General features: G+C 40.3%; 1 protein-coding gene across 8 annotated transcripts in view; it reads right to left on the bottom strand.

Moving 5' to 3' along the window:
* The window catches only part of ADGRL3 (adhesion G protein-coupled receptor L3), a 518,947-nt gene that overhangs the window by 327,907 nt on the left and 167,149 nt on the right, over positions 1 to 23,891 (bottom strand). For all 8 annotated transcript variants that reach the window (XM_065689629.1, XM_065689683.1, XM_065689621.1 and 5 more), the window contains one exon: positions 11,875 to 12,127. In XM_065689629.1, the coding sequence (XP_065545701.1) occupies positions 11,875 to 11,929 (55 nt within the window). In that variant the 5' untranslated portion in view covers positions 11,930 to 12,127. The remainder of the gene's footprint in view (positions 1 to 11,874; positions 12,128 to 23,891) is intronic.

The following is a 23,891-nucleotide window of genomic DNA, read 5'->3' as shown; positions in this document are numbered from 1 at the left end:
AAATAAGACTTAGCCATGAATCTATCATCTTGAAAAGTGCAGCCATGCCTCCAATGGAGCAATAGAGGGGATTCCTGCTTACAGTAACACCTGTCAGCACCAGTACTGAATGCTCTCTTCCAGCCAAGGAGCAGACATGTTAGGGGAAGGGAGATAATGTATTTTGAGACATATACGGCAAGCAGCAGCTGGTTACTACTAGCCCCCGGCTTTGCGAAGCACCACTATGGTGCTCCCTGCCTGCAGAGACACTGCCATGCAGGTTAATTGATCCGCAGCTTGAACTGCGAAGGAGCTAAACTCCCAGCCCCACTCCAATTCAACACAACTAGCACAGCTAGTTTAACTACCTTGCTTATAAACTGACATGCACATTTCCCCCTTCACCCCTCTAGAGTGAGAAGTATTACACAAGACTGACATACAAAAGCAAGTTTTGCTTTTGTTGTCTGCTCTTTTGATACTAAATCAACCCTTAGTGAAGCCTCCAGCATTTCAGTAACAGAAACAAAACAGTGCAAATTAAAAACTGGGGACAGATCTTCAGCAACAAGAGCTGCAGACAGGAAAAGGGGAAAAATAGCTCTCATTTAAATCAGCAGTGTTGATGACTGCTAATTGTTCCTAGAAAAGCTTGAAGGAGAACAGTGTCTCAAGAGAATAACGGAATAAGGACCAAGCACAACCCTGCAGGTCTTGGGGCAGGGAAGCAGCCAACAATCTGGTCAACTCACTGTAAGCACTAAAATTTGAGAGAAGGTTATACATACAAAGGCAAGCCCAGGGTACAATCACTTCCACATTACAGTCCAGCTTTCCCCAAAATAACCCCTCTGGGCTGAGCAGAACAGATTCAAAGTGCATTTATACGGAACCACTGACTTGCCATGGGATTTGGATCAGACCCTAAAAACTCAGTATTAAAATGCAATTTATTTATGGCTTCATGTTCCGGAGATTAAAGAACAACCAACAATTTGACTGAGCTTCTAAAATCCATCAGGTATCTCAGTTTCTACAGATTACAGCATAGGAGGGAGTGATGATACACAAATTGCATCTTTCTAGCCTCTTCCTCTGCCTACTGTAACTTACAGACTGTCTGGGGAGGATCTTCAGCATCCATGAATCCTACATGAAACTCACACCTCAAGATGTACAACAAGACACTCAAACGTAACAGGCACTGCAGAAAACAGCCCAACACAACAAAGCACAAGCAGATATATAAAAGTAGATGTTGCTCTAATTACGATTCCTTGAGTTTAAAGTATGCATTCAATAGTGCAAAGTAACTAAAAACCCACCAGTCCAGACCTACACTCTGTGACAAGCAGATTGCAGCATCTGTGTGGTGTTGGCTAAAAACCCATGGAGCATCCCACAGCTTGGAGCAGATTCATGAGAGAACAGAGATGGTCCTGCCAGGCACTGGGAGGTATATTCAGGGTAGGGCTGCCCAACATCAAACAATCTCCTAGAATCAGGGAAATTCAAAGTGGGAAAAAGCTTCTGAACTCTTTGACATGTTTTTAATTTCTTCCTTTCCCTGAGCATGTTTCCCAGATGGGTTGCTTATTGAGCAGCAGGAAATCTCTTCCAAATTCAAATAAAACCACATTACCAAACAACATAACCAAGTCAAGAAATCATGATCACTAAAAGAACCAAGTGAACATCAGTGAATACGCCATGCGGTAATAAACATCAGATGGCTCTAGGATTCATTTAACATGACTGTGGAGTTCATAAAATGGATGTTAGAGATTTTTTTTTAGGGTATCAGCAACTTCATTTTCAATAAAGAGCTTCTGCTTTCTGTTTTTGCAGGGCAAAGGGTGCTCTTCCTAACAGAGGAAGACAGCAGATTTGCCCAAATCTTGTGGAAGCAGGTTAGCAGCAACCTGGAGGAGGTGGTATGAGATTGAAGGTGGCCTTAATTCACTCCCTCACTCTCTTTTGTCACTTAAATTACTTCAACATGCCCAAATTAAATGGATGAGAGAATGAGAGAACCCTTAGAAGTAGTTTAGGGTCCCCACCCCCCCAACTCCAATGGTTTAATCTTACCTAAACTTATTAAGAAAAGAAACAGGAGTGACATCCCATGTGTGGGCATTTGCACATCCAGAAAGGTAATACAGTAGCTGCATGGGAAGAATGGGCACATACTGCTTTTATGCTTTTGAAACCTGGCCATGGCTTCCCATCAGCATTGCTGGAAAGGGTGGCTCTGCTCTAACAGTACACAGCTACTTTGCCTGTGAAGCTGTCTTCAGGCTCTGCACTGCTCCAAGGATTGGCAAAAAGATGCACAGCCTCATTTATCAAACCCCATTACACAGCCCAGAACAGAAGGCTCCCTCCAACCCCTGGTAGCTATCTGTCAACTTCACCCCATAAAAGCTTTATCTAGATGCTTAGCATTACGACGTGTTAGATGAGATTAGTAATCAGCCAAATAGAGCTTCATTTTCACATTCAGGTAATAACAAAATATGTGAAAACAAACAGGGAATGGGTAGGCAATCATCTCCCCTTTTCACTGGGATGAGGAAAAGGAAGCTGCTCACTTCCACTTCTCCTCTACTGCACCAGAATCATTCAACCTCAGCTTGCTCCACACCAGTCCCTTTGGAGTATCCTGCATGTCCAAGAAGACAAGGTACAAGCTATCTTCTCATATGTAGAGACAGCTGCAGATGTGAAAATATTCCTGGTGCACTGTGGTAGCTCTGGGTATTGGCTAAGGGACACCTGTACCCATATTAGTCAGCTTTGTCCCACTACATTTTCCAGTCCTTGCTGCTTGGTATTAACTCCAAAAGGATGTATTAAAAGATTATTTTGATGTATTTATTTGGAAAGGCAGGCAGGATTGGTTTTGTTTGTTTTCCATTTGTTTGCTTGGTTTGTTGTTTTTTTTTTTTAAAACATCTACATCTAAAGCCAAACTATAGTAATTGTTTTACAGACACTTACTGTTTACATGGAAAATTTTCATGTTTTTCCCTTGGGCGGCTATAATATTCCTAAACCCCAGGTATCTAACAAAAGTGAAATAGCCCTGGCCCCACCAACATAGTCATCAGCTAGAAGCTAGTAAGCATATGAGTAAAACTTACTCAGACAGTAAGTACCTTGGAAAAGCCCACTTTTAATAACTGCTACTTATTTGTTCTTCACTTAGCTATAACAAGGACTAGTCGGGGGATAGGACCAGCTAACTGCGTTTGCTAGCCAGGGACTGCTGCAGGAGAGACACACCAGGATTGCTTTGGATGAATAAACTCAACATCATCCTCTATCCCAAAAGGAAGAGACAGCCAAGCAGTGCCCCAGCAATCCTGTCATGTCAATGAATAACGTGCCAAGCACATGGCTGCTCCTCATACATATCTTTAAAAACAAATCACTGGGAAGAAGGCTCTATCCTGTTAACCCTCAAGCAACTTTTAAGTGGATGAGCTTTGCCTTTTGTCTTCACCAAAAGAGTATTAGAGGTTTGTATAAAGACAAAGAAATACTGAGAAAGATTTAAGGCATTCACAACCCTTTGGTTTTTCCTCTCCAGTACCACCTAGGCCACCTTCCAGGTTAGCTTATTTTTCCCCAACATGCCAGCAGAGCAGGTATACTAGCTTTGTTCCTCTGTTGCTCTTCCACACTGCCGCAGACAACCTGTCTTCTCTATTCACCCAGCACTCGCAAGGACTGAAAACAAACACACCGGCTGCAAAAAGAGTGCTTGACATGCGCATCTGTATAACCTAACCTGGAAAAATATTAGATGTCTCAAAAGACTGCTTGGGAGCTAATGTTTCCAGATCAAAACAAGACTAGGTCAGGAACAAATAAACCTAGTCATTCTACTTAGCAAGTGCTTGGTAGCTGATATGAAATGAATAGTTAGAGCTAGGTCAGCTTATCAGACAGCATGTCTGCACTACAATACCCACGCATTACTTAGGGTTAATAACTGCACGAATGTAAGATTTTTGTATTCAGCAAAACTCCTTATCTTCCATGGCTATTTATCCCTCTTTGTGACAAAATTTCTGTTGTACTTTTCAGTTCTGTTTTTCGAAAAAGTAACTTTTCTTAAAGAAGTTCACTAACAAAAACATTTTTAGAACCACAGTAAAAAAAATGGGAATTAAATTATAGGTAATAATTCACACTTAGCTGCAGAGAAGCCAATTTGGCCTTCATCTTTGTGCCTGAATGTACTGGGCGTGAATTACTACACTGTAATTCACATGCTGTCAGGCCTCATGAATTAATTAATGCCACCAAAGAAAGAAAAATTAAAAAAAAAAAATAATATAAAAGAATCAGAGCATACAGAGTTGGTCAGAGAGAACATAAACTGTCTTTTCAGGAAACTGGTTACAAATGAAACAAGCATTTAGGGTTGTAAGCCTGCAGGGTAACACAACTCCCCATTCCTATTGCTGTGAGAGCAAGCACATTTTCTCTGCTGTAGCTCAGAAAAAAAAAAAAATCACATACCTGCCATTGTATGTCATACATGTTAAGAAGCCTACAGGAAAGAATAACTTCCATGCAATTATTTGGGCCCTAGTCACCTTCTAGCTGCCTTCTATAGTTCAAATCTTATAGCTCCAGCTTCATTTCAACTAGAGCTGTGCTCAGAGCAAAAGGTTCCATGTTCCAAGGAAAGTGTGCTTTGGTACAACTGGCAAATGAAAACAGTAGATGATCTTGTTTCCCTCCATAATGCAGGAAGGTGCTATGAGCAGACACGCTAGCCAAACACTGAAAGAAAAAAAAAAAAATAATAAACCCAAACCAACAACAGAAAAGCAACTTTACCAGAAAATCTCCTTAAATTCTCCTTCCTTAATTAGTGTAAAATTTAGACATTCAAGAAGTGGGTCAGCACAAAGACCTCTGCACTGCTTAATGGCTTAAGTGAAAATTTAATGGTGTATAGAGTCTTTGCAAGGTTGAATTTCACCCTCTATCAGCTTATAGATTGGTCAGTCATCAGATGGGGAACTTAATACTCCTGATTTTAGTACATTGCTAGTGATGAAAACACTGTAGTATATGCACAGTACAGAGACCCCCTTTTATCACGGAAAAGCCTTCCTCAATCAGTAGCTCCGCTACAGAAAGGTGGCACAGCTGCAGGTAATACAAATTGCCAAGAATAGCAAATATTATAAATATTTCAGGGATGATGAATCTTATAAAACAATGAAGTTAGGCAGAAGCCTGGAAGTCAGCTTGCCTATTTCACAACTAATAAAACACGTCTCTTGTATTTCATTGTGACTTTATAAAGAGTATTGTAGTAAAAGACAATCATCCACCATTCACTAGCTAACAGAACACTTGTACAAGTATAAAAGAAACACAGTATGTATTTTAAGCATTGACAGTATTTCCACGGTATTAAAATAGTAGTGAGGCAAATGTTCAGCTCACATTAAGCAGCACTCTGTCACTGAGGCCCAGCTTGCTCACATCATATATTCCCCCCTGTAAAGTTAATGCTGCTTGCTTTAACAGAATCATCGTCACCAGGCAACTACCAGCACTGTTCAGTAATAAATATTTCCACTGTTCCCACAGAAAATGGCTCAGCACCTGAAGCTGCTAATGTCTAGAGAGATCAGCTTGACCTTCGAGCACTACCTTTTAACAAAGACACAGCCCTCCCTCACCACAGTTGTCTCCCAGAAATATCAGGAAGACAGTGCAGAAGAGCAGAGGGTGAGAACAGGACAGCAGATGAGGCTCTCTTTCTTGCAGCTGCAATGACTTGAAAGGACTTCAAATTTCATTTTCTACTGTGCAAATGATAAAGTAGTTTAGCCTCATCTTGAACTAATTCTCATACAGAGAGACAAGATGGCATCTGTCCCTAAATGGCAGGGAGGTCACTTCACAGCTATGCTGCAAAAATTCTTGGAGCCAACTTGGGTTTTGGAAGTTCTGATTTAGGCCAGCAGCAGCTGTAGCCCTGATAGTTTGGTGCTGTCTAGCATCAGTAGGAGGCCTCAAGCTTCATAATAATACCAGGCTCCAGGACTTGTCAGGCTTTGTCTGAACTCAACCTGCTGTAGCTTAAACTTAGCTCTGTGTCCAAAGTTATTTAAGAAACCTTTACAACACCTGCAACTTCTCTAGGATCAGATGTCTTTCATCTAGCCTGTACTAGCTGTAATAACAAACCTACTCTAATGTCAGATACCTACTGTTTGTCCTGTTCAGCCAGGTTTTAGTTCTATTTCCTACCTTGTTCTGGCTTCACTCTTGCTTAGCTTTGGGCATGTGGTTGTAGCCCAAAAAAATCACATTGGTATATCCAGAAAAGAAGAAACGTAAGTAATCATAGCAATGACAAACTAACCCCACAGATCAACAGGAGGGAGCAGTCTGCAATTGATTATCAGATACAGGGTTAAAACAGATAGAAAATAATGCCAAGCAGAAACAATACCAAGGAGGAACTAACCTCCATAACTGACATGACACTTTGTCCAAGTGGGAACCAGGATGATGAGAGCTCACTCTCACAACACAACTACAGGCTGAGAGCTTAGGATCAGATAAAACAGACAGATCACTGTGTCTGTTGATTTTATTGCATTTGTAATGATCTCCAACAGAAACTGGGCAATTTGGATTATTGCTCTGACTAGTAAGTGGTTGTCCATTTTTGGATTAGACTGTTAAAGCATTAGAGTAACAACAACAAAATAGTTCTTTGCTACCTATCATGAAATTATGCAAACAATGGAATATTAAAAAAAAAAAAAAAGTTTAAAACAAAGAGTGATAAACCAATCTGATAGAATGATAAAGATCTTTGCATGCAACAGGGTTTCAGCTCTCTTCCAAAGCTTAAAATTGGTTACTTGGAGACATGCGAAACCTCACCCGACAGTGATCACTATGGTATCCTTCCTACGCTCCTCTTAACAGCATGTATTTTTGAAGCCTTTTATTCCTATTATTATTTTTGTCCAGCAGCCTGCAAGTTTTAAATCTCAACTCTCAGACACATATGAGCATGACAGTAATGTGACAGACAGAGCAGGTGTATGTCTCTCCAGGCTCACAAACCGAGCTACTGCCTGTCATGTCAGTCTCATTTCGGGTGAACTTTGACAGTGTTCATTTGTGGGTAAAGAGAAATCTGCTTTGTTTGGGGTCAAGGGGAGGAAGGCTGAGGAAGATGAGAACAGCTGCTCATTCCAGAAAACGCCTCTGGGAAATCCACCCATTGCAGCAAAGAGGATCAGGTTTTCTCAGGTGTACATGGGGGAACCCAAGCCAAGGAACACTTTCCTTCAGACACTTTGGGAAAAACTTCCAAACAGGAGCAAAAAGGAGGTAGCGGTGCAAAAACTCTGTCCTTAGCAGAGACCTTGCCAAGGATGCCAAAACCTTTGGTTTTGTTCCAGTTGATGTTCTGATTGTGGGGTTTGGTTTTTTAATTCCCTGGTATTGCTGCTTTCTATCTTAACTAATCTGATCTCCTTCTATGAGATAACCCACCTGGTTGATGAGGGAAAGGTTGTAGACACTGTCTATCTGGACTTTAGTGAAGCATCTGACATTGTCTCCCACAGCATTCTCACAGATAAACTGATTGCTCATGGTCTGGATAGGGTTAAAAACTGGCTGGATGGCCAAGCCCAGAGTGGTGGTAAATGGTGTCACATCTAGTTGGTGAGCGGTCACTAGTGGTGTCCTTCAGGGCTCTGTGTTATGGCCAGTGTTGTTTAATACCTTTCTTGATGATCTGGATGAAGGGATCAACAGGCTTGGGGAAGAATGGCTGGAAAGCTGCTCAGCAGAAAAGGACTCGGGGTGCTGACTGACAGAGCTGAACATGGGCCATCTTGTGCCCAGGCATCCAAGAAGGCCAATGGCATCCTGGCCTGTGTGCCATAAATAGTGTGACCAGCAGGGCAAGGTGTGTACATCCCAGTGTACCGCACTGGTGAGGCTGCACCTCGAATCCTGTGTTCAGTTCTGGGCCCCTCACTACAAGAGAGACATTTTGTTGCTGGAGCAGGTCCAGCGTAGGACGATGAAGCTGGTGAAGGGTCTGGAACACAAATCTGATGAGGAGCAGCTGAGGCAACTGGGGTTGTTTAGTCTGGACAAAGGATCTTATAATTTCCTCCAACTACCTGAAAGGAAGACTGAGAAAGTGGCTGGTCTCTTTTCCCCAGTGAGTGATAGGACAAGAGGCAAGGGTCTCAAGCTGCACCAGGGAAAGTTTAGACTGGATACTGGGAAAAATTTATTCACTGAAAGGGTGATTAGGAATTGGATCAGGCTTCCCAGGAAAGTAGTAGAGTCACAGTCACTGGAAGCCTTCAAAAAACATGTAGATGACTCCTTTAGTGACCTGTTTTAGTGGTGGATTCAGCAGTCCTGGGACAAAGGTTGGACTTGATGATCTTCAAGATCTTTTCCAACCAAGTTGATGGTATGATTCTACGATTAATTCTAAAATTCTGTATAATAGGTTTAAATTTTTCCAGCAGATAGATTTACAGGCTTTGCCAGAAAGTAGAAGAAGGGATAGCATTCTCAGGGCTTCCCCACTGGTTCAAGTGGTATTTTCTATGCAAGCTGTAAGCTATTTTCCATTTAATGGAAGGGCAACAGTAAAGAAACCATCCACTACCCAAATCTGCTGTTAGCTCAAGTATTTTCACATAGTTTCAGGGTTTTTTGTGAGCTATGATTCAGAGCAGTCCAAGCAAAACCGGAGAGTATAGTGCTTGTGCATCTGGAATACAGCAGATTAACATCATCACCAAGAAACTGCAACGATTTGTGACTTTTTCCCCTTTCATTATTTCTACAGCTTATCAACAAGATGACATGGTAGGTACCAGGGCAGTACTCTGAAAGATTACTTTTCATCTTGCAGATAAGTCTTTGACTCCATACCTGTCATCGCAACCTAAGACGCAGAATATACTCCAAGAAATAAGATAGCTAAAAAAAAACAAACAAAAAAAAACACACACAACAAAACAACAATAAACTTACCAAAACAAAACAACAACAACAAAAAAAAACTGTCAAAAAATGACAACAAAAGAAAAAAACCACAAACAAACAAACAGACAAAAAAAACACAGCAAGTTTCTGAGATCACTGGCCTAAAAACCTGTCTATAATGTAGCTACCACTACAGATGAAGACTGTGTCAGGAAACTCATAAAGGGAATAAGACACAGTAATGTCAGTCTGTATAAGTAGATTGTATCAACCCTGGCAATCACTATAATGAAGGAGGATTATTAGAAGGGGAAAACAAAAATAGGGCTTAACTGGACTACTTTTGTATGCAAGGTGAGGATGCAGCATGTGTTTAAACACACATATACTGCCTTCAGAATAGCAGGAACCTCTGCATTGATACCAGCTTAAAATTCACTTTACGCAACCTTCTGCGGGACTTGCAGAAGAGGGGCAGCAAGGAAGAGCACCTGAAAGCCATCAGATATTCAATCTCTGATTTCAAAGCCTTGGAAGCCCCATTAGACTATTTATTCTGACCTTTGATTCAATTTTTATTTTTATGCATGTGTCCTTCAGTTCCATGGGAGATTGGATGGGTTTAACTGTCCAGTAGTAGCTGGTAGGAACCATACTCATCAAACATCACACAGCTAAATTGCAGTCTTCTCCCTTCATTTAGTGTCAAGAACATACCACCCTCAAACAAGAAGATACATGCTCAGTACCTACTTCCCCCAAGAAAGGTAACAGGCCAACATTTTAAGATAATAGCTGCATCCTGGCCAATCTTGAGATCAAAACAGGGAGAATCAAACCAAGTCCTTTGGCTCTGACCAAAGGCCCTTACTCTCCACCGTCCAAAGGTGATCTTCTACCGCATTATCGTTAGCAATTTACAGGATCAGGTAACACATGCATTTGTTATATGTCTGGTGGTCGGATTTACCACTACTTACTGCTACAACCACCACAACAGCTACCTTGTACGTTTACTTTGCAGAAGTACATACAGGGTAGAAATATTTCCAGGCACCTAGTTTCTGCAGCTCTGGTGTTTGCTCATCTGTAGCACAATACAACTCCTAGGATACTTGCGACATTTTCATTTACTGTAACTATCGGGCAGGATTTTCCAGCTACAGTACCATTGTGAAATTAAAACAGAACTGCCAGAGGCATAGTTAAATTATTAATTGGTTTAACTGTTGATATTGTTTAATTATAAAGACATTTGTCATCATTCTTTCCTGAAGAAGAATGGAGAGCACCTTTCGTAATAGCTTTTTCATTCCACCCCAATTGTTTGGCTCAGTTTAAATATTAATTCTAATTTTCAAGTCGCCAAGGAGTTTTACTTGAAGAATGATAGTACAGATAACCTTTGTGCCCAAAGGTGTTAAATGATACAAGCAGACAGGTTGTACTCTATAGATACATGTATCTAATTTTTTAACGTCCTCCTTTGCTGTAAAATATTGCTTTAGTATGTCTTAGAAGATACACAGTGCATGTAAGACAGAAAAAAAATCTGATTAATATTTCAAAAGCAGAGGCCCACAGCCTATCTACAAGGAGTCATGTTATTTACAAACATGCTCCCACCGACCTGTAATTAAAAGATCCTTGCTGAGGCTCACCTTACATTTAAGCATCAGAAGAATCAGGCAGCTGGATTTTCCAGAGCTATGCTCTGACCATTGAGCAACCATCACTGTACATAGGATAGGATCTCCTGAACCCTTCATCACTTATGAAACCTGACAACTTACTTCTGGGGCCTGCATTTCCCATATAAAAATCCCGCCACCCCAGGCCTCAAAATCTCATTCCAAAGAACTAAACACGTCCAATTTCATTTAACACTTTCTTGGCTACTAAGATCACCACTTTGTTGTTGTTGTTGTTGGTTGTTTGGGGTTTTTTTTTGGTGGTTTTTTTTTTTGTTTGTTTGTTTGTTTGTTGGGGTGTTTTTTTTTGTTTGTTTTTTTTTTGTTTGTTTTTTTTCTCCTAGGGCTCTGGACTGGGTTTGAGTGGCAAGGTTTTGGTATTGGCAGGGAGGAAGAGAGGGTGCTACAGGGGAAGCTTCTGCGAGAAGCTGCTGGAAGCTTCCCCTGTGTCTGACAGAGCCAATGCCATCGGTTCCAAGATGGGCTGGCTGCTGGCCAAGGCCAAGCCCACCATCACCAATGGTGGTAGAGTCTCTGGGATAATGTAATTAAGAAGCTTAGCTTCTGAAATACGTCCTAGCTGCAGCCTAGCAGTGCAGCATGGTGCTAGTGCTACATCTAATGACTCCGCATTGCTGAGCAGTTACACAGAGTGCCAGGCAAAGGCAACTCTACTGGTTTTGGTTCTTCTTAGCTCAAGATCACCGAGATTATGGAAGCCTGTCTTTCAGCAGGGCATGGAAAAATCCACTGCAACGCTTGAAATCAGAGTCTAATGTGATAGTAAGATCCCGCTCTGGAACTGGGGCTAAAGGGGGTATGCAGCCCCTTACTGGATGGTATTCACAAAAGGGAAATCCATTTCCATAGAGAGGCCAGGAGAGACAATCTCAGTGACACACAGCCAACAGAATAGGTCTGAGCATGAGGAAGAAAGTCTGCCTTAACATAGCAGCTACATGTGGTAACAGAAATCTTTTGTGTGTGACCAGTCCCTTGTTTCAGGATGTAACTGATTATAATGTAGTCTGGGAATTCAAAGACCTGGTATAGAAGCAGGGAGAGAAATCAACATCCTAGAAAAAAAGCTACACCATTAGATAAAAGAGACAGGCAAAAATCATTACTATTTTTTATACTCTCTTCCCTTCCCAGAGGCAAATTTACATCATTTCTCACTCACCATGGGCTAATGGTGTTAAGAGCATTGTGAAGAACAGCAGCTGTGATGACCACATGACTGTGAAGGAGGGCTTGAAAGTATCCCAGCAAACGAGGGTTCAAATAAAGCAAGGTGAATGTCCTCCTGCACTTGCTTCCAACACTTCAACTGTTGGCCTTCAATTCACATCCAAAAAGGAAGAAAAAAAAAAATCCCCCCAAAAATTAAAAAAAAAAAAAAAAAAATCCCACAGCCAGTATCCAGAGTCTGAGACCTACAAAAAAGAAAGGTAAAAAAAAATGCAGTTAGTAAAACAATATGATACTGGTTTTCAATCAAGTATTGCTGCATTTCTTTGCTGCCAGCAGCTGTAAAGGCAAACATGTCTTCCTCCCCCATGCTATTCCTACAGATACAGGCATATTCCTACAGATGTAGGCATATTCCTACCTATAAGAGGGATTAAAACTTGTCACTGTGCAGAGAGACAGTTTGTGCACCACTGAGGTTCTCTCTCTCTCAAAACAGGGCTTAAGACAGCAGAACAATGATGCACACAAGTTGAGAGTCCCCAGACTCAAAAGCTGATTAGTAAAACCAAGTCCATATGTACTGCATCGTATGCAATCATGAGACTCCTAAAAGAGACTGCAACTCTCCTGAAAATGTTTGTGTGCCTATAAATCACAAGTCAACATGAATTCCAGCGCTGAAATAGGTTTAACTGGTGCCTAAGCTTTGTGCTGATCTCAAACACAAGTAAGTTTCCACCCCAGCCATTTCTTTTCCAACTAAACCCTTTGTATACAGAGAGAGGGGCAGTAGTGTAAAGAGTAAATGCAAGCTCCTGAAAAAGCACATTTGTCATCACACTGGTAAGTGAACAGATTGCCAACAAAAGAGATTGTTTTTCCACTTGGTTTAGGCCATAATTGTGAGCACCTACAGGAAGCACAGTACTTTAGGAGAAAATTTGACTTGTGGCAGAGCTGCACTCCATGGCCTTCCTCCTCCTTCCCTTCAAAGAGAACCCTTTTTCCAATGTAAGTACACACATCCACACCAAGACGACAATCCCACTTTTTCTTTAACTTCCAACACAACAGGTAATGCAGGTGGACACACAAGTCAAAAACTATCTATGCAAACATCGATTACATATCCTGAATGACTTGAGCAGAAGTTAAGCCAATGCTTCCACAGAGTGGCTGGGCACTACTGCACATTTCTGCTGAGACCTTTCATTCCTTTTATGCATTTCCCTCATGCCTCTGTTGTTGAGGCTGACACTGAGACACTAGGCAGTGGAATTAGCAATGTGGTTTGGGAGTATGTCTGCCAATGATATGCCTAAAAGCCTCTCTTTTTATTTTTGTTTTGAGTCCAGTATGGCTTTCAATCACAGAGTCTGGACCAGTTTTTGAACCCAGTAGAGCCCAAAACTCACCCTTACCCTATAGCTACTTTCTATGGTGACTGTGACTCACTCAGCCACTCCTAGTCCATTTCCTCAGTTACTCACTGTGGTCTTGTCCATCCCACACACTGATAGAAAAGCAGAAGGAAATCTGAATCCATGCTTGAATAGAAACACTCATTTAATTGGAGAAAGTACACCAGCTTCCCATCATTTTAATCTCTCAAGAAGGGGCTAGATGGCCTCAGTGACTCAAACTTGGCAGGAAAAAAAATAACTATACAGAGTTAAACCATGGCATCAGTTTGAGACTTAGCTCCCTACTGGCTTTGAAATGATGATGAAATATGAGGAATTGAAAAGTACTTTGAATATCTGTTTTGAACTCCCTAGACTCTGCAGCCTTCACAGCACTGGTCTAATTAAAAATCTCTCCAAAAATCTCTGATCAACAGAAGTTATTCTTCTCTGAGCAAAGAAGCCGTTTTTGCCAACTTTCATTCTTACCCAAAACCCAGCTTGAGCCAAAAAGCTATACGAAAAAACTGTGTTGCATGCCATTGTGATGTGGGTATAACTCCGAAACTCTGGAATGACAAAGTGGCCTTTGTCTTACCTCCTATCTTTGCAGATCAGCTAAATCAAACCCCACACTGTTCAGAACCAAAGTCTATAAGGAAGCTTCTTTTTATTTTTTTCAATAAATATGTCTGCTTCCACTGCCAAGATTTTATTCTCCCACTCTCCTCCCCAGTCTATCCGTGCAATTTGTTCATTCAAATACAGCAGTTTCCAGAGGTTTTTCTCAGCTCTGTAACAGGAGTAACTAAAGAGCCCAAGGTCAAGTGGCTTCTTTATAAACATCCTAGAAAGTAAAACTTTGTTTGAGCTGAGACTAATCAGAATGGTCACTGATAATATTTAAAGCCCGATTTCCAAGGGGAACAAGATTCATTAATATTTTAAATTATACATTCTAAACAGCAATTAATTTTTTTAGGCTACAAGTATACATCAAAGTACACCACTGGCCATTATTTATGCATGCTTTTTCTACAACATTGCCTGTAAAGTTTTAAAAGTGAGAAGCTTTTTGTTCTACAAAAACACATACAGAGACGGGGGAAACCCATCCAGATACAGGTACACTGCCCTGAAGCAGAAGCTCAGCCAGGCAGTGAAGAAAGAGAGGTTTGTTTGCTGATTCTTATTTGTTTAAAGTTCTCAATAACCTAAATCTGTTTGAAAGAGATAACATTATGGTGCAGTAAAAACATTTTTGGGTGTAAACTGAAGTCAGACATTAATTATACTATCTATCCCAGAGAAGGGATAGTTGTCAACAAAATATTTGCATAATGGCCTTTAAAATGATTTTTATCTGTCTTTGTACCCCTACATGATAGGATTCAATGATTTTTTATTCCCGCCCCCCCCCCCCCATCATCTCATGGGCTGGGGCTGAATGAGCAAAAGAATTTACCTGCCCTCTGCAAAGTCCAAATACCAATTTTGGGAACTTATGTCTTGTAACCACCAGAATCATAATTAAACAAACATTTTCTCCTGCTGGAAAGAGCATCATCCAATCACAACGCTTCTGTGCAAAACAGAGACAGTAAGAGCAGCTCCACATTATGCACCATTTATTCTGGCTGCGCATCTGGCCCAGTATTCCCAGCCCTACTTTCCTTCCTGGCAGAGTAGAAAAAGCCACCGATACAGCCCGTCGGGTTGTGCCTGCACACCCTGGCTGGCACAACCTTGCGCTTAAGCCTGTTCCTACAAAGACTTCAACCACCTAGGCTTAAGCTCATGCACAAATCTTAACAACTCCACAATGTGTGTGGAGAAATGCCAAAGCTGTTTAACAACATGCGGCACTACTATATAAACCAAACACTTTGTAATGCTACAAAAGTCTGGGTGGTTTCGCATTTCATTTAATCAAATAATCACAGTGTGTTTATGAACTGTGTATCTTCAGGGGAACAGCTAGATAGGAAATGAATGGAGCAACCCTCCTGCTGCTGTGTATTACCCAAACCCCATTTGCATGGTGGCAGTACCCAAAAATCCAACTCAAAGTAGTACTGACAGAATAGAAGGAAGCCAAAGGAAACTGAAGCCTTGTGGTGAAGAGATTAGCAGTGAAGTATTCATCAAGGCATTGTGCATAAAACAGCATTTTAGATACACTGACAAACTCAGTATCTACCCAAGCCTGTTCTTCAACAGTTGATGTCAAGGAGCACAAAGAGCATTGTCTGAGCTCATCTGTTGACAGTTTACAGGGAGGGGGAAAATGAAAACCAGTTCATCTGGTGAGTGAACAGATAGGCTGAATTGAAAGTAGAATTTAGAGCAGCACAAGCCAAACCTGTCAGAAATCTATCTTATTACTGTCCTCCTGCAAACATCAGCATTTGCACCTGCACAAAGCTGGACATTACCATTTTCACATGGCAAAAGCTACCTGCCTTCTTCAGGTACCTAGCATTTTCTAGAAAATTAGAGCATTAGCCACAGGAAGGGCAAGAATGTTTTACAAGGGGGCTCATTAGCAAAAGCCAGATAGAAATACCCTGGTTTTCTTTTCTAGTTTTAGTTGCACCAGTTTTCTACCCACCCCTGGAAATGCACATAGTAAAACTAGCTTAAACAAATAATTGATGAAAGGATTGCTTTGTATTTAACAAAAAATTTATCTCCTCCTTTGGCAGAAATTGCTTACTAAGTAGAACATAAGTACGATGTTTCTAACAAACACTGATTAAATCCACTATTTACAAGGGAAAAGTTCGGAAGTAATTAAACTACTTGAAGCTGATGGCTCAAGCTGGAACCATGGATATAATTCCCTATTCTCGGCATCTGCTACTTGAGACAATTTATTCCAGACAACATTTTCAGAATTTCTCTAAGAGAGGGAAGATAAACAACCCCAGAAAGGAAACAGTTAACATGAAATCTCTGCAAATGTAAATTAACTGCAATGTAATGTTAGAAAATTTATCTAATGTTAGAAAATTTCTTAAAAGAATGACCTGTATTGCTATTCCCATCATGAATGGCTAAAAATAATAATTGGTGCAACACATTTGGTCATGAGTTGCTACAAAATAATTTTCTTTTTGTTTGTTTTTTGGTTTGGTTTTCCCAACATTATTAAAGAAAAGCTTTGCCTCTTCCACCTCCACCCTATTTCAAATCCTTTCCCTGTTAGGTATTCAGTATGTGGTTCCACGGTCACTTTGCAGTGGCACACACAGTGCAGCAACACAGCCTCCATGTAAAAAGGTCACACAGACATTACTGACAGTATAACACAGGGGGAGCAGGGCAGGAGCCGGCTGCAGTCCTGCCATTTCAAGAGAACCACATGCACTTTCACTCCTAGCCCCTCGCTGAAGTTATCGCTACAGGGACATGGTTATTTATGGGCAGTTTTTTTCCATAAGCATATTTATGAAGTCAGGAACATGTTTTTGAGACACAAACTGAATTGCCCGTAAATTTTTTATCTGTGCTTGCATTTAGCCCAGGAGAAGGTTCATTCTATACTGCAAATGCTTATAAAGTCAGAGTTCTAACAAAGTTCAGGAAAACAGGCTTTTCAGCTCTCAGTATATCAAGTGGTGGGCATGGCTTTTGACTCTTCATTTCAAGTTTTAAGTTTGCTAAATGTGGTGTACCAGGAGAGACACAGTGAGCCTTCTTAAGGTGAGTGGACTCACAAACTTGTGGTTCAACCTCCTCTCATCTACGTCCAATTTGAGTACCGCAGACCCTGCTCCTATCATCTGCTGGGGCTGTGAACTCAGAAGGAAATTCCTCAACCCTCTCACCCCTTATGCACAAAAGTACAAAGTATTTCTAAGTCCCTATTTCCAAACAAGGTTCAAAATGAGCACTTGCACCTCTGCCCCTAACTGTGTATTCCTGTATATTAACACTCATTTCATCCATATTGTATTGTTCTGCCCTTTTCTCCTCCTTTATGTCTACGCGGGAGTCTGAAAAGTAATTTTAGAAACCTTAAAAGCAAGCAACAACAGCAGCAATAAGTTTTCATTCACCCTAGATTCTTAGGTATCACTGCAGTGCTACTTAGGCTCACCTGAGAGAAGCAAGCAAGGAACCACTGCCAGCTCAAACCAAGTCTCATCAACCACCAGTTTAGGCTATAATTCAAAGTGACAAAGAACTCTTTAGATGCACTACGGGATTTGCTGCAAAATAACTCTCAAGTGTTAACTGAGTTAATTCATTTCAGATTAATCAAGCCTTTGATAACAGCATACCCAAATACAAACGAGCTGAATATAGTAGTTCGTTGTTTTTTTTCTTTTTTCCTGTGTAGGTGAAATGGAGGCTTTTGTGCTTTTCCAAAGGTCAAAGGGGGGGCTGAAGCTATCGGCTGCTTGTTGGTTTTCCCATTCAATCCATGATCAAAGCAATTTAAGCAGAAAATGGTAACCAAACTAGAACTGAAGCTTTCACACATCTTGGGACTTTACATGGGACGATGGGTTGAAGAAACACCTTTGTATACAGCAATTATAACAACAGTGTTCTGCAGTTATACCTATTTAATATGCCATCTTTCTCAAACACTTTAGTTTGCAGCGTATCCTTACAGAGAGAAAATAATACATAGGCAAATGCTTCACACAGTATTGCCAATACTTATTATTCCATTACAAAACTCTCAGTATGTGGCAGCTCCTTGCAATAATGAAAATTTCAGCTTTCTTTTCAAGTAAGTATTTCCTTACGAAGAAATGCTGAAGACCCAAATGCAGCTCAGTCTTAGTCAACTGGTGGTAAATAAACATAACTCAACATATTTATTTGATTTGAAATTCGCATGACTTTTAATCAAATCTCATAATTTTTTCTGTGAATGATTCATGATGTTGAAAGCCTGGGTTTGACAATACTCTCATAATGCTTATTTGCATTCCACAGAGCCTTTGGCAATTCTCTGTGACAAACAAAACGTGTGGTGCATGCATTGAAAGTGCAGACAAGCATATCACCAGGGTCAGCATAATTTTAACTTCTCTTTGCTATCATTAGCAGAGTTCATATTTTGAGGCATCACCTCTCCCACATGTACCAGCCCCATTTATTAAAGTGCCTTACCATGGCTGCAACTGTGACAGCACAGATTCTGCACTGGGTCTTACTTTAATGTGAGGAAGTGACAGCACCCAAGGAGAAAATTAGCAAAAAGGATGTGACAGAAAATTCCAGGAGAGTTCAAACTAGTACATCTTTAAGTGAAGTGTGATACTGGGACCACAGGAGGAATACTCCTAAATGCCTCTGGTTGCAGCCTTTAAAATAATTTTAAATATTCATTTATCCACCCCATTTGTCCCTTCCCACTCTGTCTCCTTCATACCACCTCTAATTTTCCCTCCTTTTCTCTTTCTGGCAAGAAAGAATCTCCTTCAGTTCCATTACCCAAAATTGTCCAGCAGCTGCAGATATAAAGGGAGAGAAGTATTTAGTGCCATTTGCCATCACAACACATTGGATTTTAAGGGTGGGTTTTCTTCCTGAAGGGTGTAGTGGAGTGCAGGTGTGGGCCATTCCTCATTGCCTGCAGCTCATCAGTAGAGAGCCCAAAGCTCAGGTTGGTAGGTGGGCTATATCTCCCCACATACCAGTCAGGAACGGGAGGATGGTACACAAGCTTACAGAGTTGTTTGCTCCTGAGAAGCAGCATACGCCAGAGAAGACGATGAAAATCATAGAATCAGCTAGATTGGAAAAGACCTTTAAGATCAAGCCCAACCATTGTCCCAGGACTGCCAAGTCTTATGCCCACCTCTTGCCATAATCCAACATGGGCCAGATGGTCCCAAAGCTGTTTGGACATGAATATTTAACAGCAGTTAAAGACAACAACAACAGAGAATTGAGCACCTCTGAGCTGAAGTGGAAAGCCTGGTCTCTACAATGGCTTGTTTCATGGCACCCACAGCAGCTGCGACCCAACAGAAAGCAACGCATGAACCAAAATACCAGCGTCACAACTGCATTTGTCATAGGAATCGGTACTTTTGAAAATGCTGGATTTCATCAGCCCTTGACTTACTCCAGCTCCATTCACTACTCACATGTATAACTATATGCAGTAATAAAACAAGGGAAGAGTACCACTTGAATGAGCAATTGCACTGAAAATAGCAGCAAAGTTGTAATCTATTTCCTGTCTGCAGAATGTGCCTCCAGTGCCTTTTTATTCTGCTCTTGATTACTGTTCTTTTCTCAAACGGACAGCAACAGGTATTACTTGTTTTGCACTCAGAAAGTGTAATTTCCTTCACTTTTTGTGCTGATTAGGAAATTAACAGGCAGTATAAGCAAGGTTAATTGCCTTTTCCATTTAAAATGTACTGCTCTTGAAAGAATTACAGTAACAGGAGATCACCTATACAGGAGAGTAATGAGAAGAGATCACCTATACATACAACTCTATGCACACACACACACTTCCAAATGAAAAGAATTTTTGATGAATTACATTAATGACAAAAGCCAGGTGAATAATCCATTTTTACAAGAAAGTTATTCAGGAAAAAGTTAAGTTTAATTGTCTTTCAGATCTGTTATGATGTAATAAATGTCTATTAATGTTTAGCAGCAAATTGGGTTTTAATGATCATTGCTATTTTTGGCTGGTGGGTGACATGTAGTTTAAATATAAATCAGATTTATGTTTTACACCAGGATGACTTTCTTGGACGACTCTCCTTGACTTAACCTCTTCACACCCCACAAGACATTTAATATAATTTTATTTCTAACAGACTAGGAGCCAATAAGATCGTATTTGCTACTACTGATGTTTTCAATGAGAAATAAAATCAATGAGGTTTATGCTGAAGATAAGTGTAAGTGATTAGTTAAGTGTAAGTGGCTTGGAAAATATTAGGAAGGTTACATTATTCAACGCAATGATGCAAATTAAGAAAGAGTCTGGACAGAAGTAAAATCTATGAAAACCTCCTGACCTTACTCTATTGGAGAAATCTTAGAATTTCTTGGTTTCCAGTCACTCTCAGAAATGAGTATCACTAGGTAAGAAACTTTGTCTCATTTTTCAACACAAGCAGTCAACCTTAAGTATTCATACAAAAAAAAAAAAAAAAAATCAAACAAACACCTAGAGACATTAGAGCAGCCCAGTGGTTGCTAGGAGAAGCACACACAAAAAAACAAACAAAAAAAAAAACAACACCCAACCCCCCCCCCAAAAAAAAAAATAAGTACACACACACACAAAAAAGACAAAACCAGAAAAATAAACAGAAATTGAGATAGTATGAAAAGCTCAGGTACATGAGGCAAAGCTAGTGCATAGACAGACTGAGAAAGCAAGAAAGTAACACAAAAGCAGCATTCTGCATCATAAAAAAAAAAAAAAAACAACAAAAAATCCCCCCAAAAAAACCAAAACAAAAACAAACAAACAAAAAAGAAATGCATGCAGAAGAATAAATGTTGCACCTAATTTTTTAGGTGTGGTATTTTCCAATAAGCTACACACATAGAAATAATAGAAAAAGCAATAGGCCAAATAAAAGAACAAGAAGTATTTACAGTTCCCTACAACACGTCTGCTTAATAAGAAGAAAAAGATTGGATTTCCACATTTTACGATACTAATGACTTCTGCTGCACTTTAATCGAGAGTCTAACCTCTTTGATCTTGGGGAGGGGAGGAGGGGAAGGAGGCAAGGGATGGGAAAAGAAAGAGATTTAATCATCACAATCATTTTCTGCATAGATAGTTCTGTTATTATTTATACTCTGCTAACAGAGGTCACCATCTAATCCAAAGCTTAGCTATGAAAGGTCCTGGACATTCTCACAGTAAAACACAGGTTTCCCTTTGCCTTCCGCTTTCCTCCCTCATATTATCCAACCAACAAAGAATGGGGAAAAAATACGCAGAGAACAGAAGTGCTGAGAGGTAGCAACTGCTGCTTTCCACGTGCCCTTCAAATCTGAAGTTAAGCATCAGCCAGCAAGCAGACTATTTTCCTGCTGACTTTGATAACGAGTAGTAAATACTCAACATTTACGTAATTCCTGCAGAAGCAGCCCTTCCAACAAGCAACTGAACACAGTTCAAGCTCTGACAAAATTATTTTCCACGCTCACTTCCTCTCCCCCTTTCCCCAATAATTTGCACTTGACTTAGTTTTGTCCCTGTCCAAAAGAGTATTTTTGACATCTTTTAGGTTAGCAATGAACCCAGTCTATTCTCAAGCTACTACTTCAGCACTGAAGCTCCATTACAAGCCAGATTGCTAAGCTCCAGTCAAACCTTATGGAAGTGAGGGCATCCCTCTTATTGCCCTCACAACACTGATGACTAAGACTACAGCCAGTCTTGTATAAAATGCTGCTGAACTCCTGTTTGTTGAAAACATAAGGGCTCAGCTGTATGTGAAGGTACTCTGATGGCACCCCAAGCCAGCAGTCCTTCCTGAAACGCTAACTGAAAGACTGCAACTTCTTTGGTATCCTTCCTAATGAGAAGCATCATACAACTATGCATAAGAGCTATGGGCAATCCAAAAAGGACACTGTCTACACCTAAAAGACAACACTTAATACTACAAAGGAAAAAATTCATACTAGAAACTCTGGGTGGCTAAAGTATTTATATAATGCAGATAACACACACTTCTATTTTGCCTTTTGAAGTGAAACAAATGCCAGCTATGTCCAGCTGAAACTACAAGAATTAGATCCTTTACAAGAAAGATCTTAACTAAACAGAACATTTAAGCTGGACTGAAATTGCAACAGAATTACCAGCTGGAGCCTCTGCTCTCACATCAAAACCTGGCATCGTCAAGATCCATGTGGTGACCAGTTCTTCTCCAAAGGGACTGGACAGTAATTCTTGCAAGAGGTATTTTTAGAGGCAGAACACTTCCTTTTTTTCAAAAGGAAAGTTTTTCAGCAGAATGGTTTATCCACAGTAAGCGTGTGTACTTTTTAAAGGGTACCACAAAGTTTCTGAACAACAAAATATTTGAGCGGCTTAAAAGGCTACAATTAATTCTGAGTGCTTTCTTGCAGAAATTAATTGTGAGGACAATCAGAACATACTTTTTAAAATAATTGTCTTGGGCAGCTGAGTAAGGAATAAGACACACTTGACATATTTTCATGCCTCAGCTGAGGATCAGTAGCAAGCAGCCAAAAGAGAAAACAGACTTATTTTGAAATTTGCCAATCCAAAATGTGCCTGCCTTGGTAAGCTTCAAATTAAACACGTTCCTTAATGACTTATTACATAGGTACAGTCACTAAAAGATCCATGGGAAAATTGAAGGCAGTTTTTACCGCAGAATGTTACATATAGTCCAAGAAAATAATGCAGTATCATGCAAGGGAGCAGGGGAACCACAAAGTAAACTTAAACTTTCTCAGTGCCTTTTTCTCCCAAGTAAACCTACTCTTACTTGACTCACCCTGAAATTAAGGGATTGAAAATAATATTTTAGATAAATTATTGCAGGACTGGAGCAACTGTATTCAACACTCTCATTTGCAGTTTGCCAGACTTAAGCAATGAACTTCTGTAACACTTCACATTCTTAAGTACACACTAAGCTTACAATAAAACAATGCAAACACAGTCACAGGCAACTGAAAATCAAATTCAGACAGACTGAAATGGGATGACTGTACCACTGAGACTCTGCAATGAACCTACTCTGTATCCACTGTTACTAAGAAAACAGTAAAAAGTCTCATTTCCATGCACCTTAAGTGTAATAGTTGTCAAATTTGCAATAACACCTTTATTTATGGTGGCACATACAAAATACAGAAATCCTCATCTGATTTTCTTCTTAACGTAGTGCTTCCACCTAGAAAAAGCAAGATTTCTCAGCAGCTGAGGAGAAACATTTAATTGTAGAAGTCACATTCAATTCCTAAGAACAAATTAAGCACCACTGGCAACTATAAGGCAAGATAATTAATCTGATCTATGGGCCTGTCTCTTGTGGCATTTTGCAAGGGACTCTATAAATACTGAAATATAGCTATGTTTGATATGCAAGATTAACTGGGGGGGGGGGGGGGTAATGGGGGGGGCAGGGGGGAGGAAGAAGGAGAATTCTGGTATCTCCCGAAATGTTTCCTGTGAAAGGAAGACCATATTTCTCATCCTCTGCAGAAGCAAGTTTCAAAAGCATTGCTCTAATGCTAGCTCGTTTGAGCTCACTAGCAAAATCCTGCTGATTTCCGTGGAAAGGACACCACCTTAACCCTAGCAAGGAGCAAGTAAAGCCTTTGTAACATAAGGTCATGGCTGGAAGTGGAACTGCAATAAAGTATTTCATTTGATTAGCTGAAAAGCCATTCATGGTAAGCAACAAATTATGTTTTACTTTGACTTATGTTACTGTAAGAGGAGTAAGCATTCTACTTTATAAAACTAGATAAATAACAAAGAAATCAGCCCTAAACATTTTGCTAAAGCAATTGCTCCTTTGTTCAGTTTGTTCTCCCTGTAAGGGAGATTCACAAGGGTAAAGCAGGAACACTGGGCTTCAAAAGTAACCAAAATTGGCAAATT

The sequence above is a fragment of the Lathamus discolor genome, chromosome 1, assembly GCF_037157495.1.
Source record: "Lathamus discolor isolate bLatDis1 chromosome 1, bLatDis1.hap1, whole genome shotgun sequence".
NCBI lineage: Eukaryota > Metazoa > Chordata > Aves > Psittaciformes > Psittacidae > Lathamus > Lathamus discolor.
The sequence above is the reverse complement of the archived record's forward strand: the minus strand, read 5'-3'. Positions and strand labels throughout refer to the sequence as shown.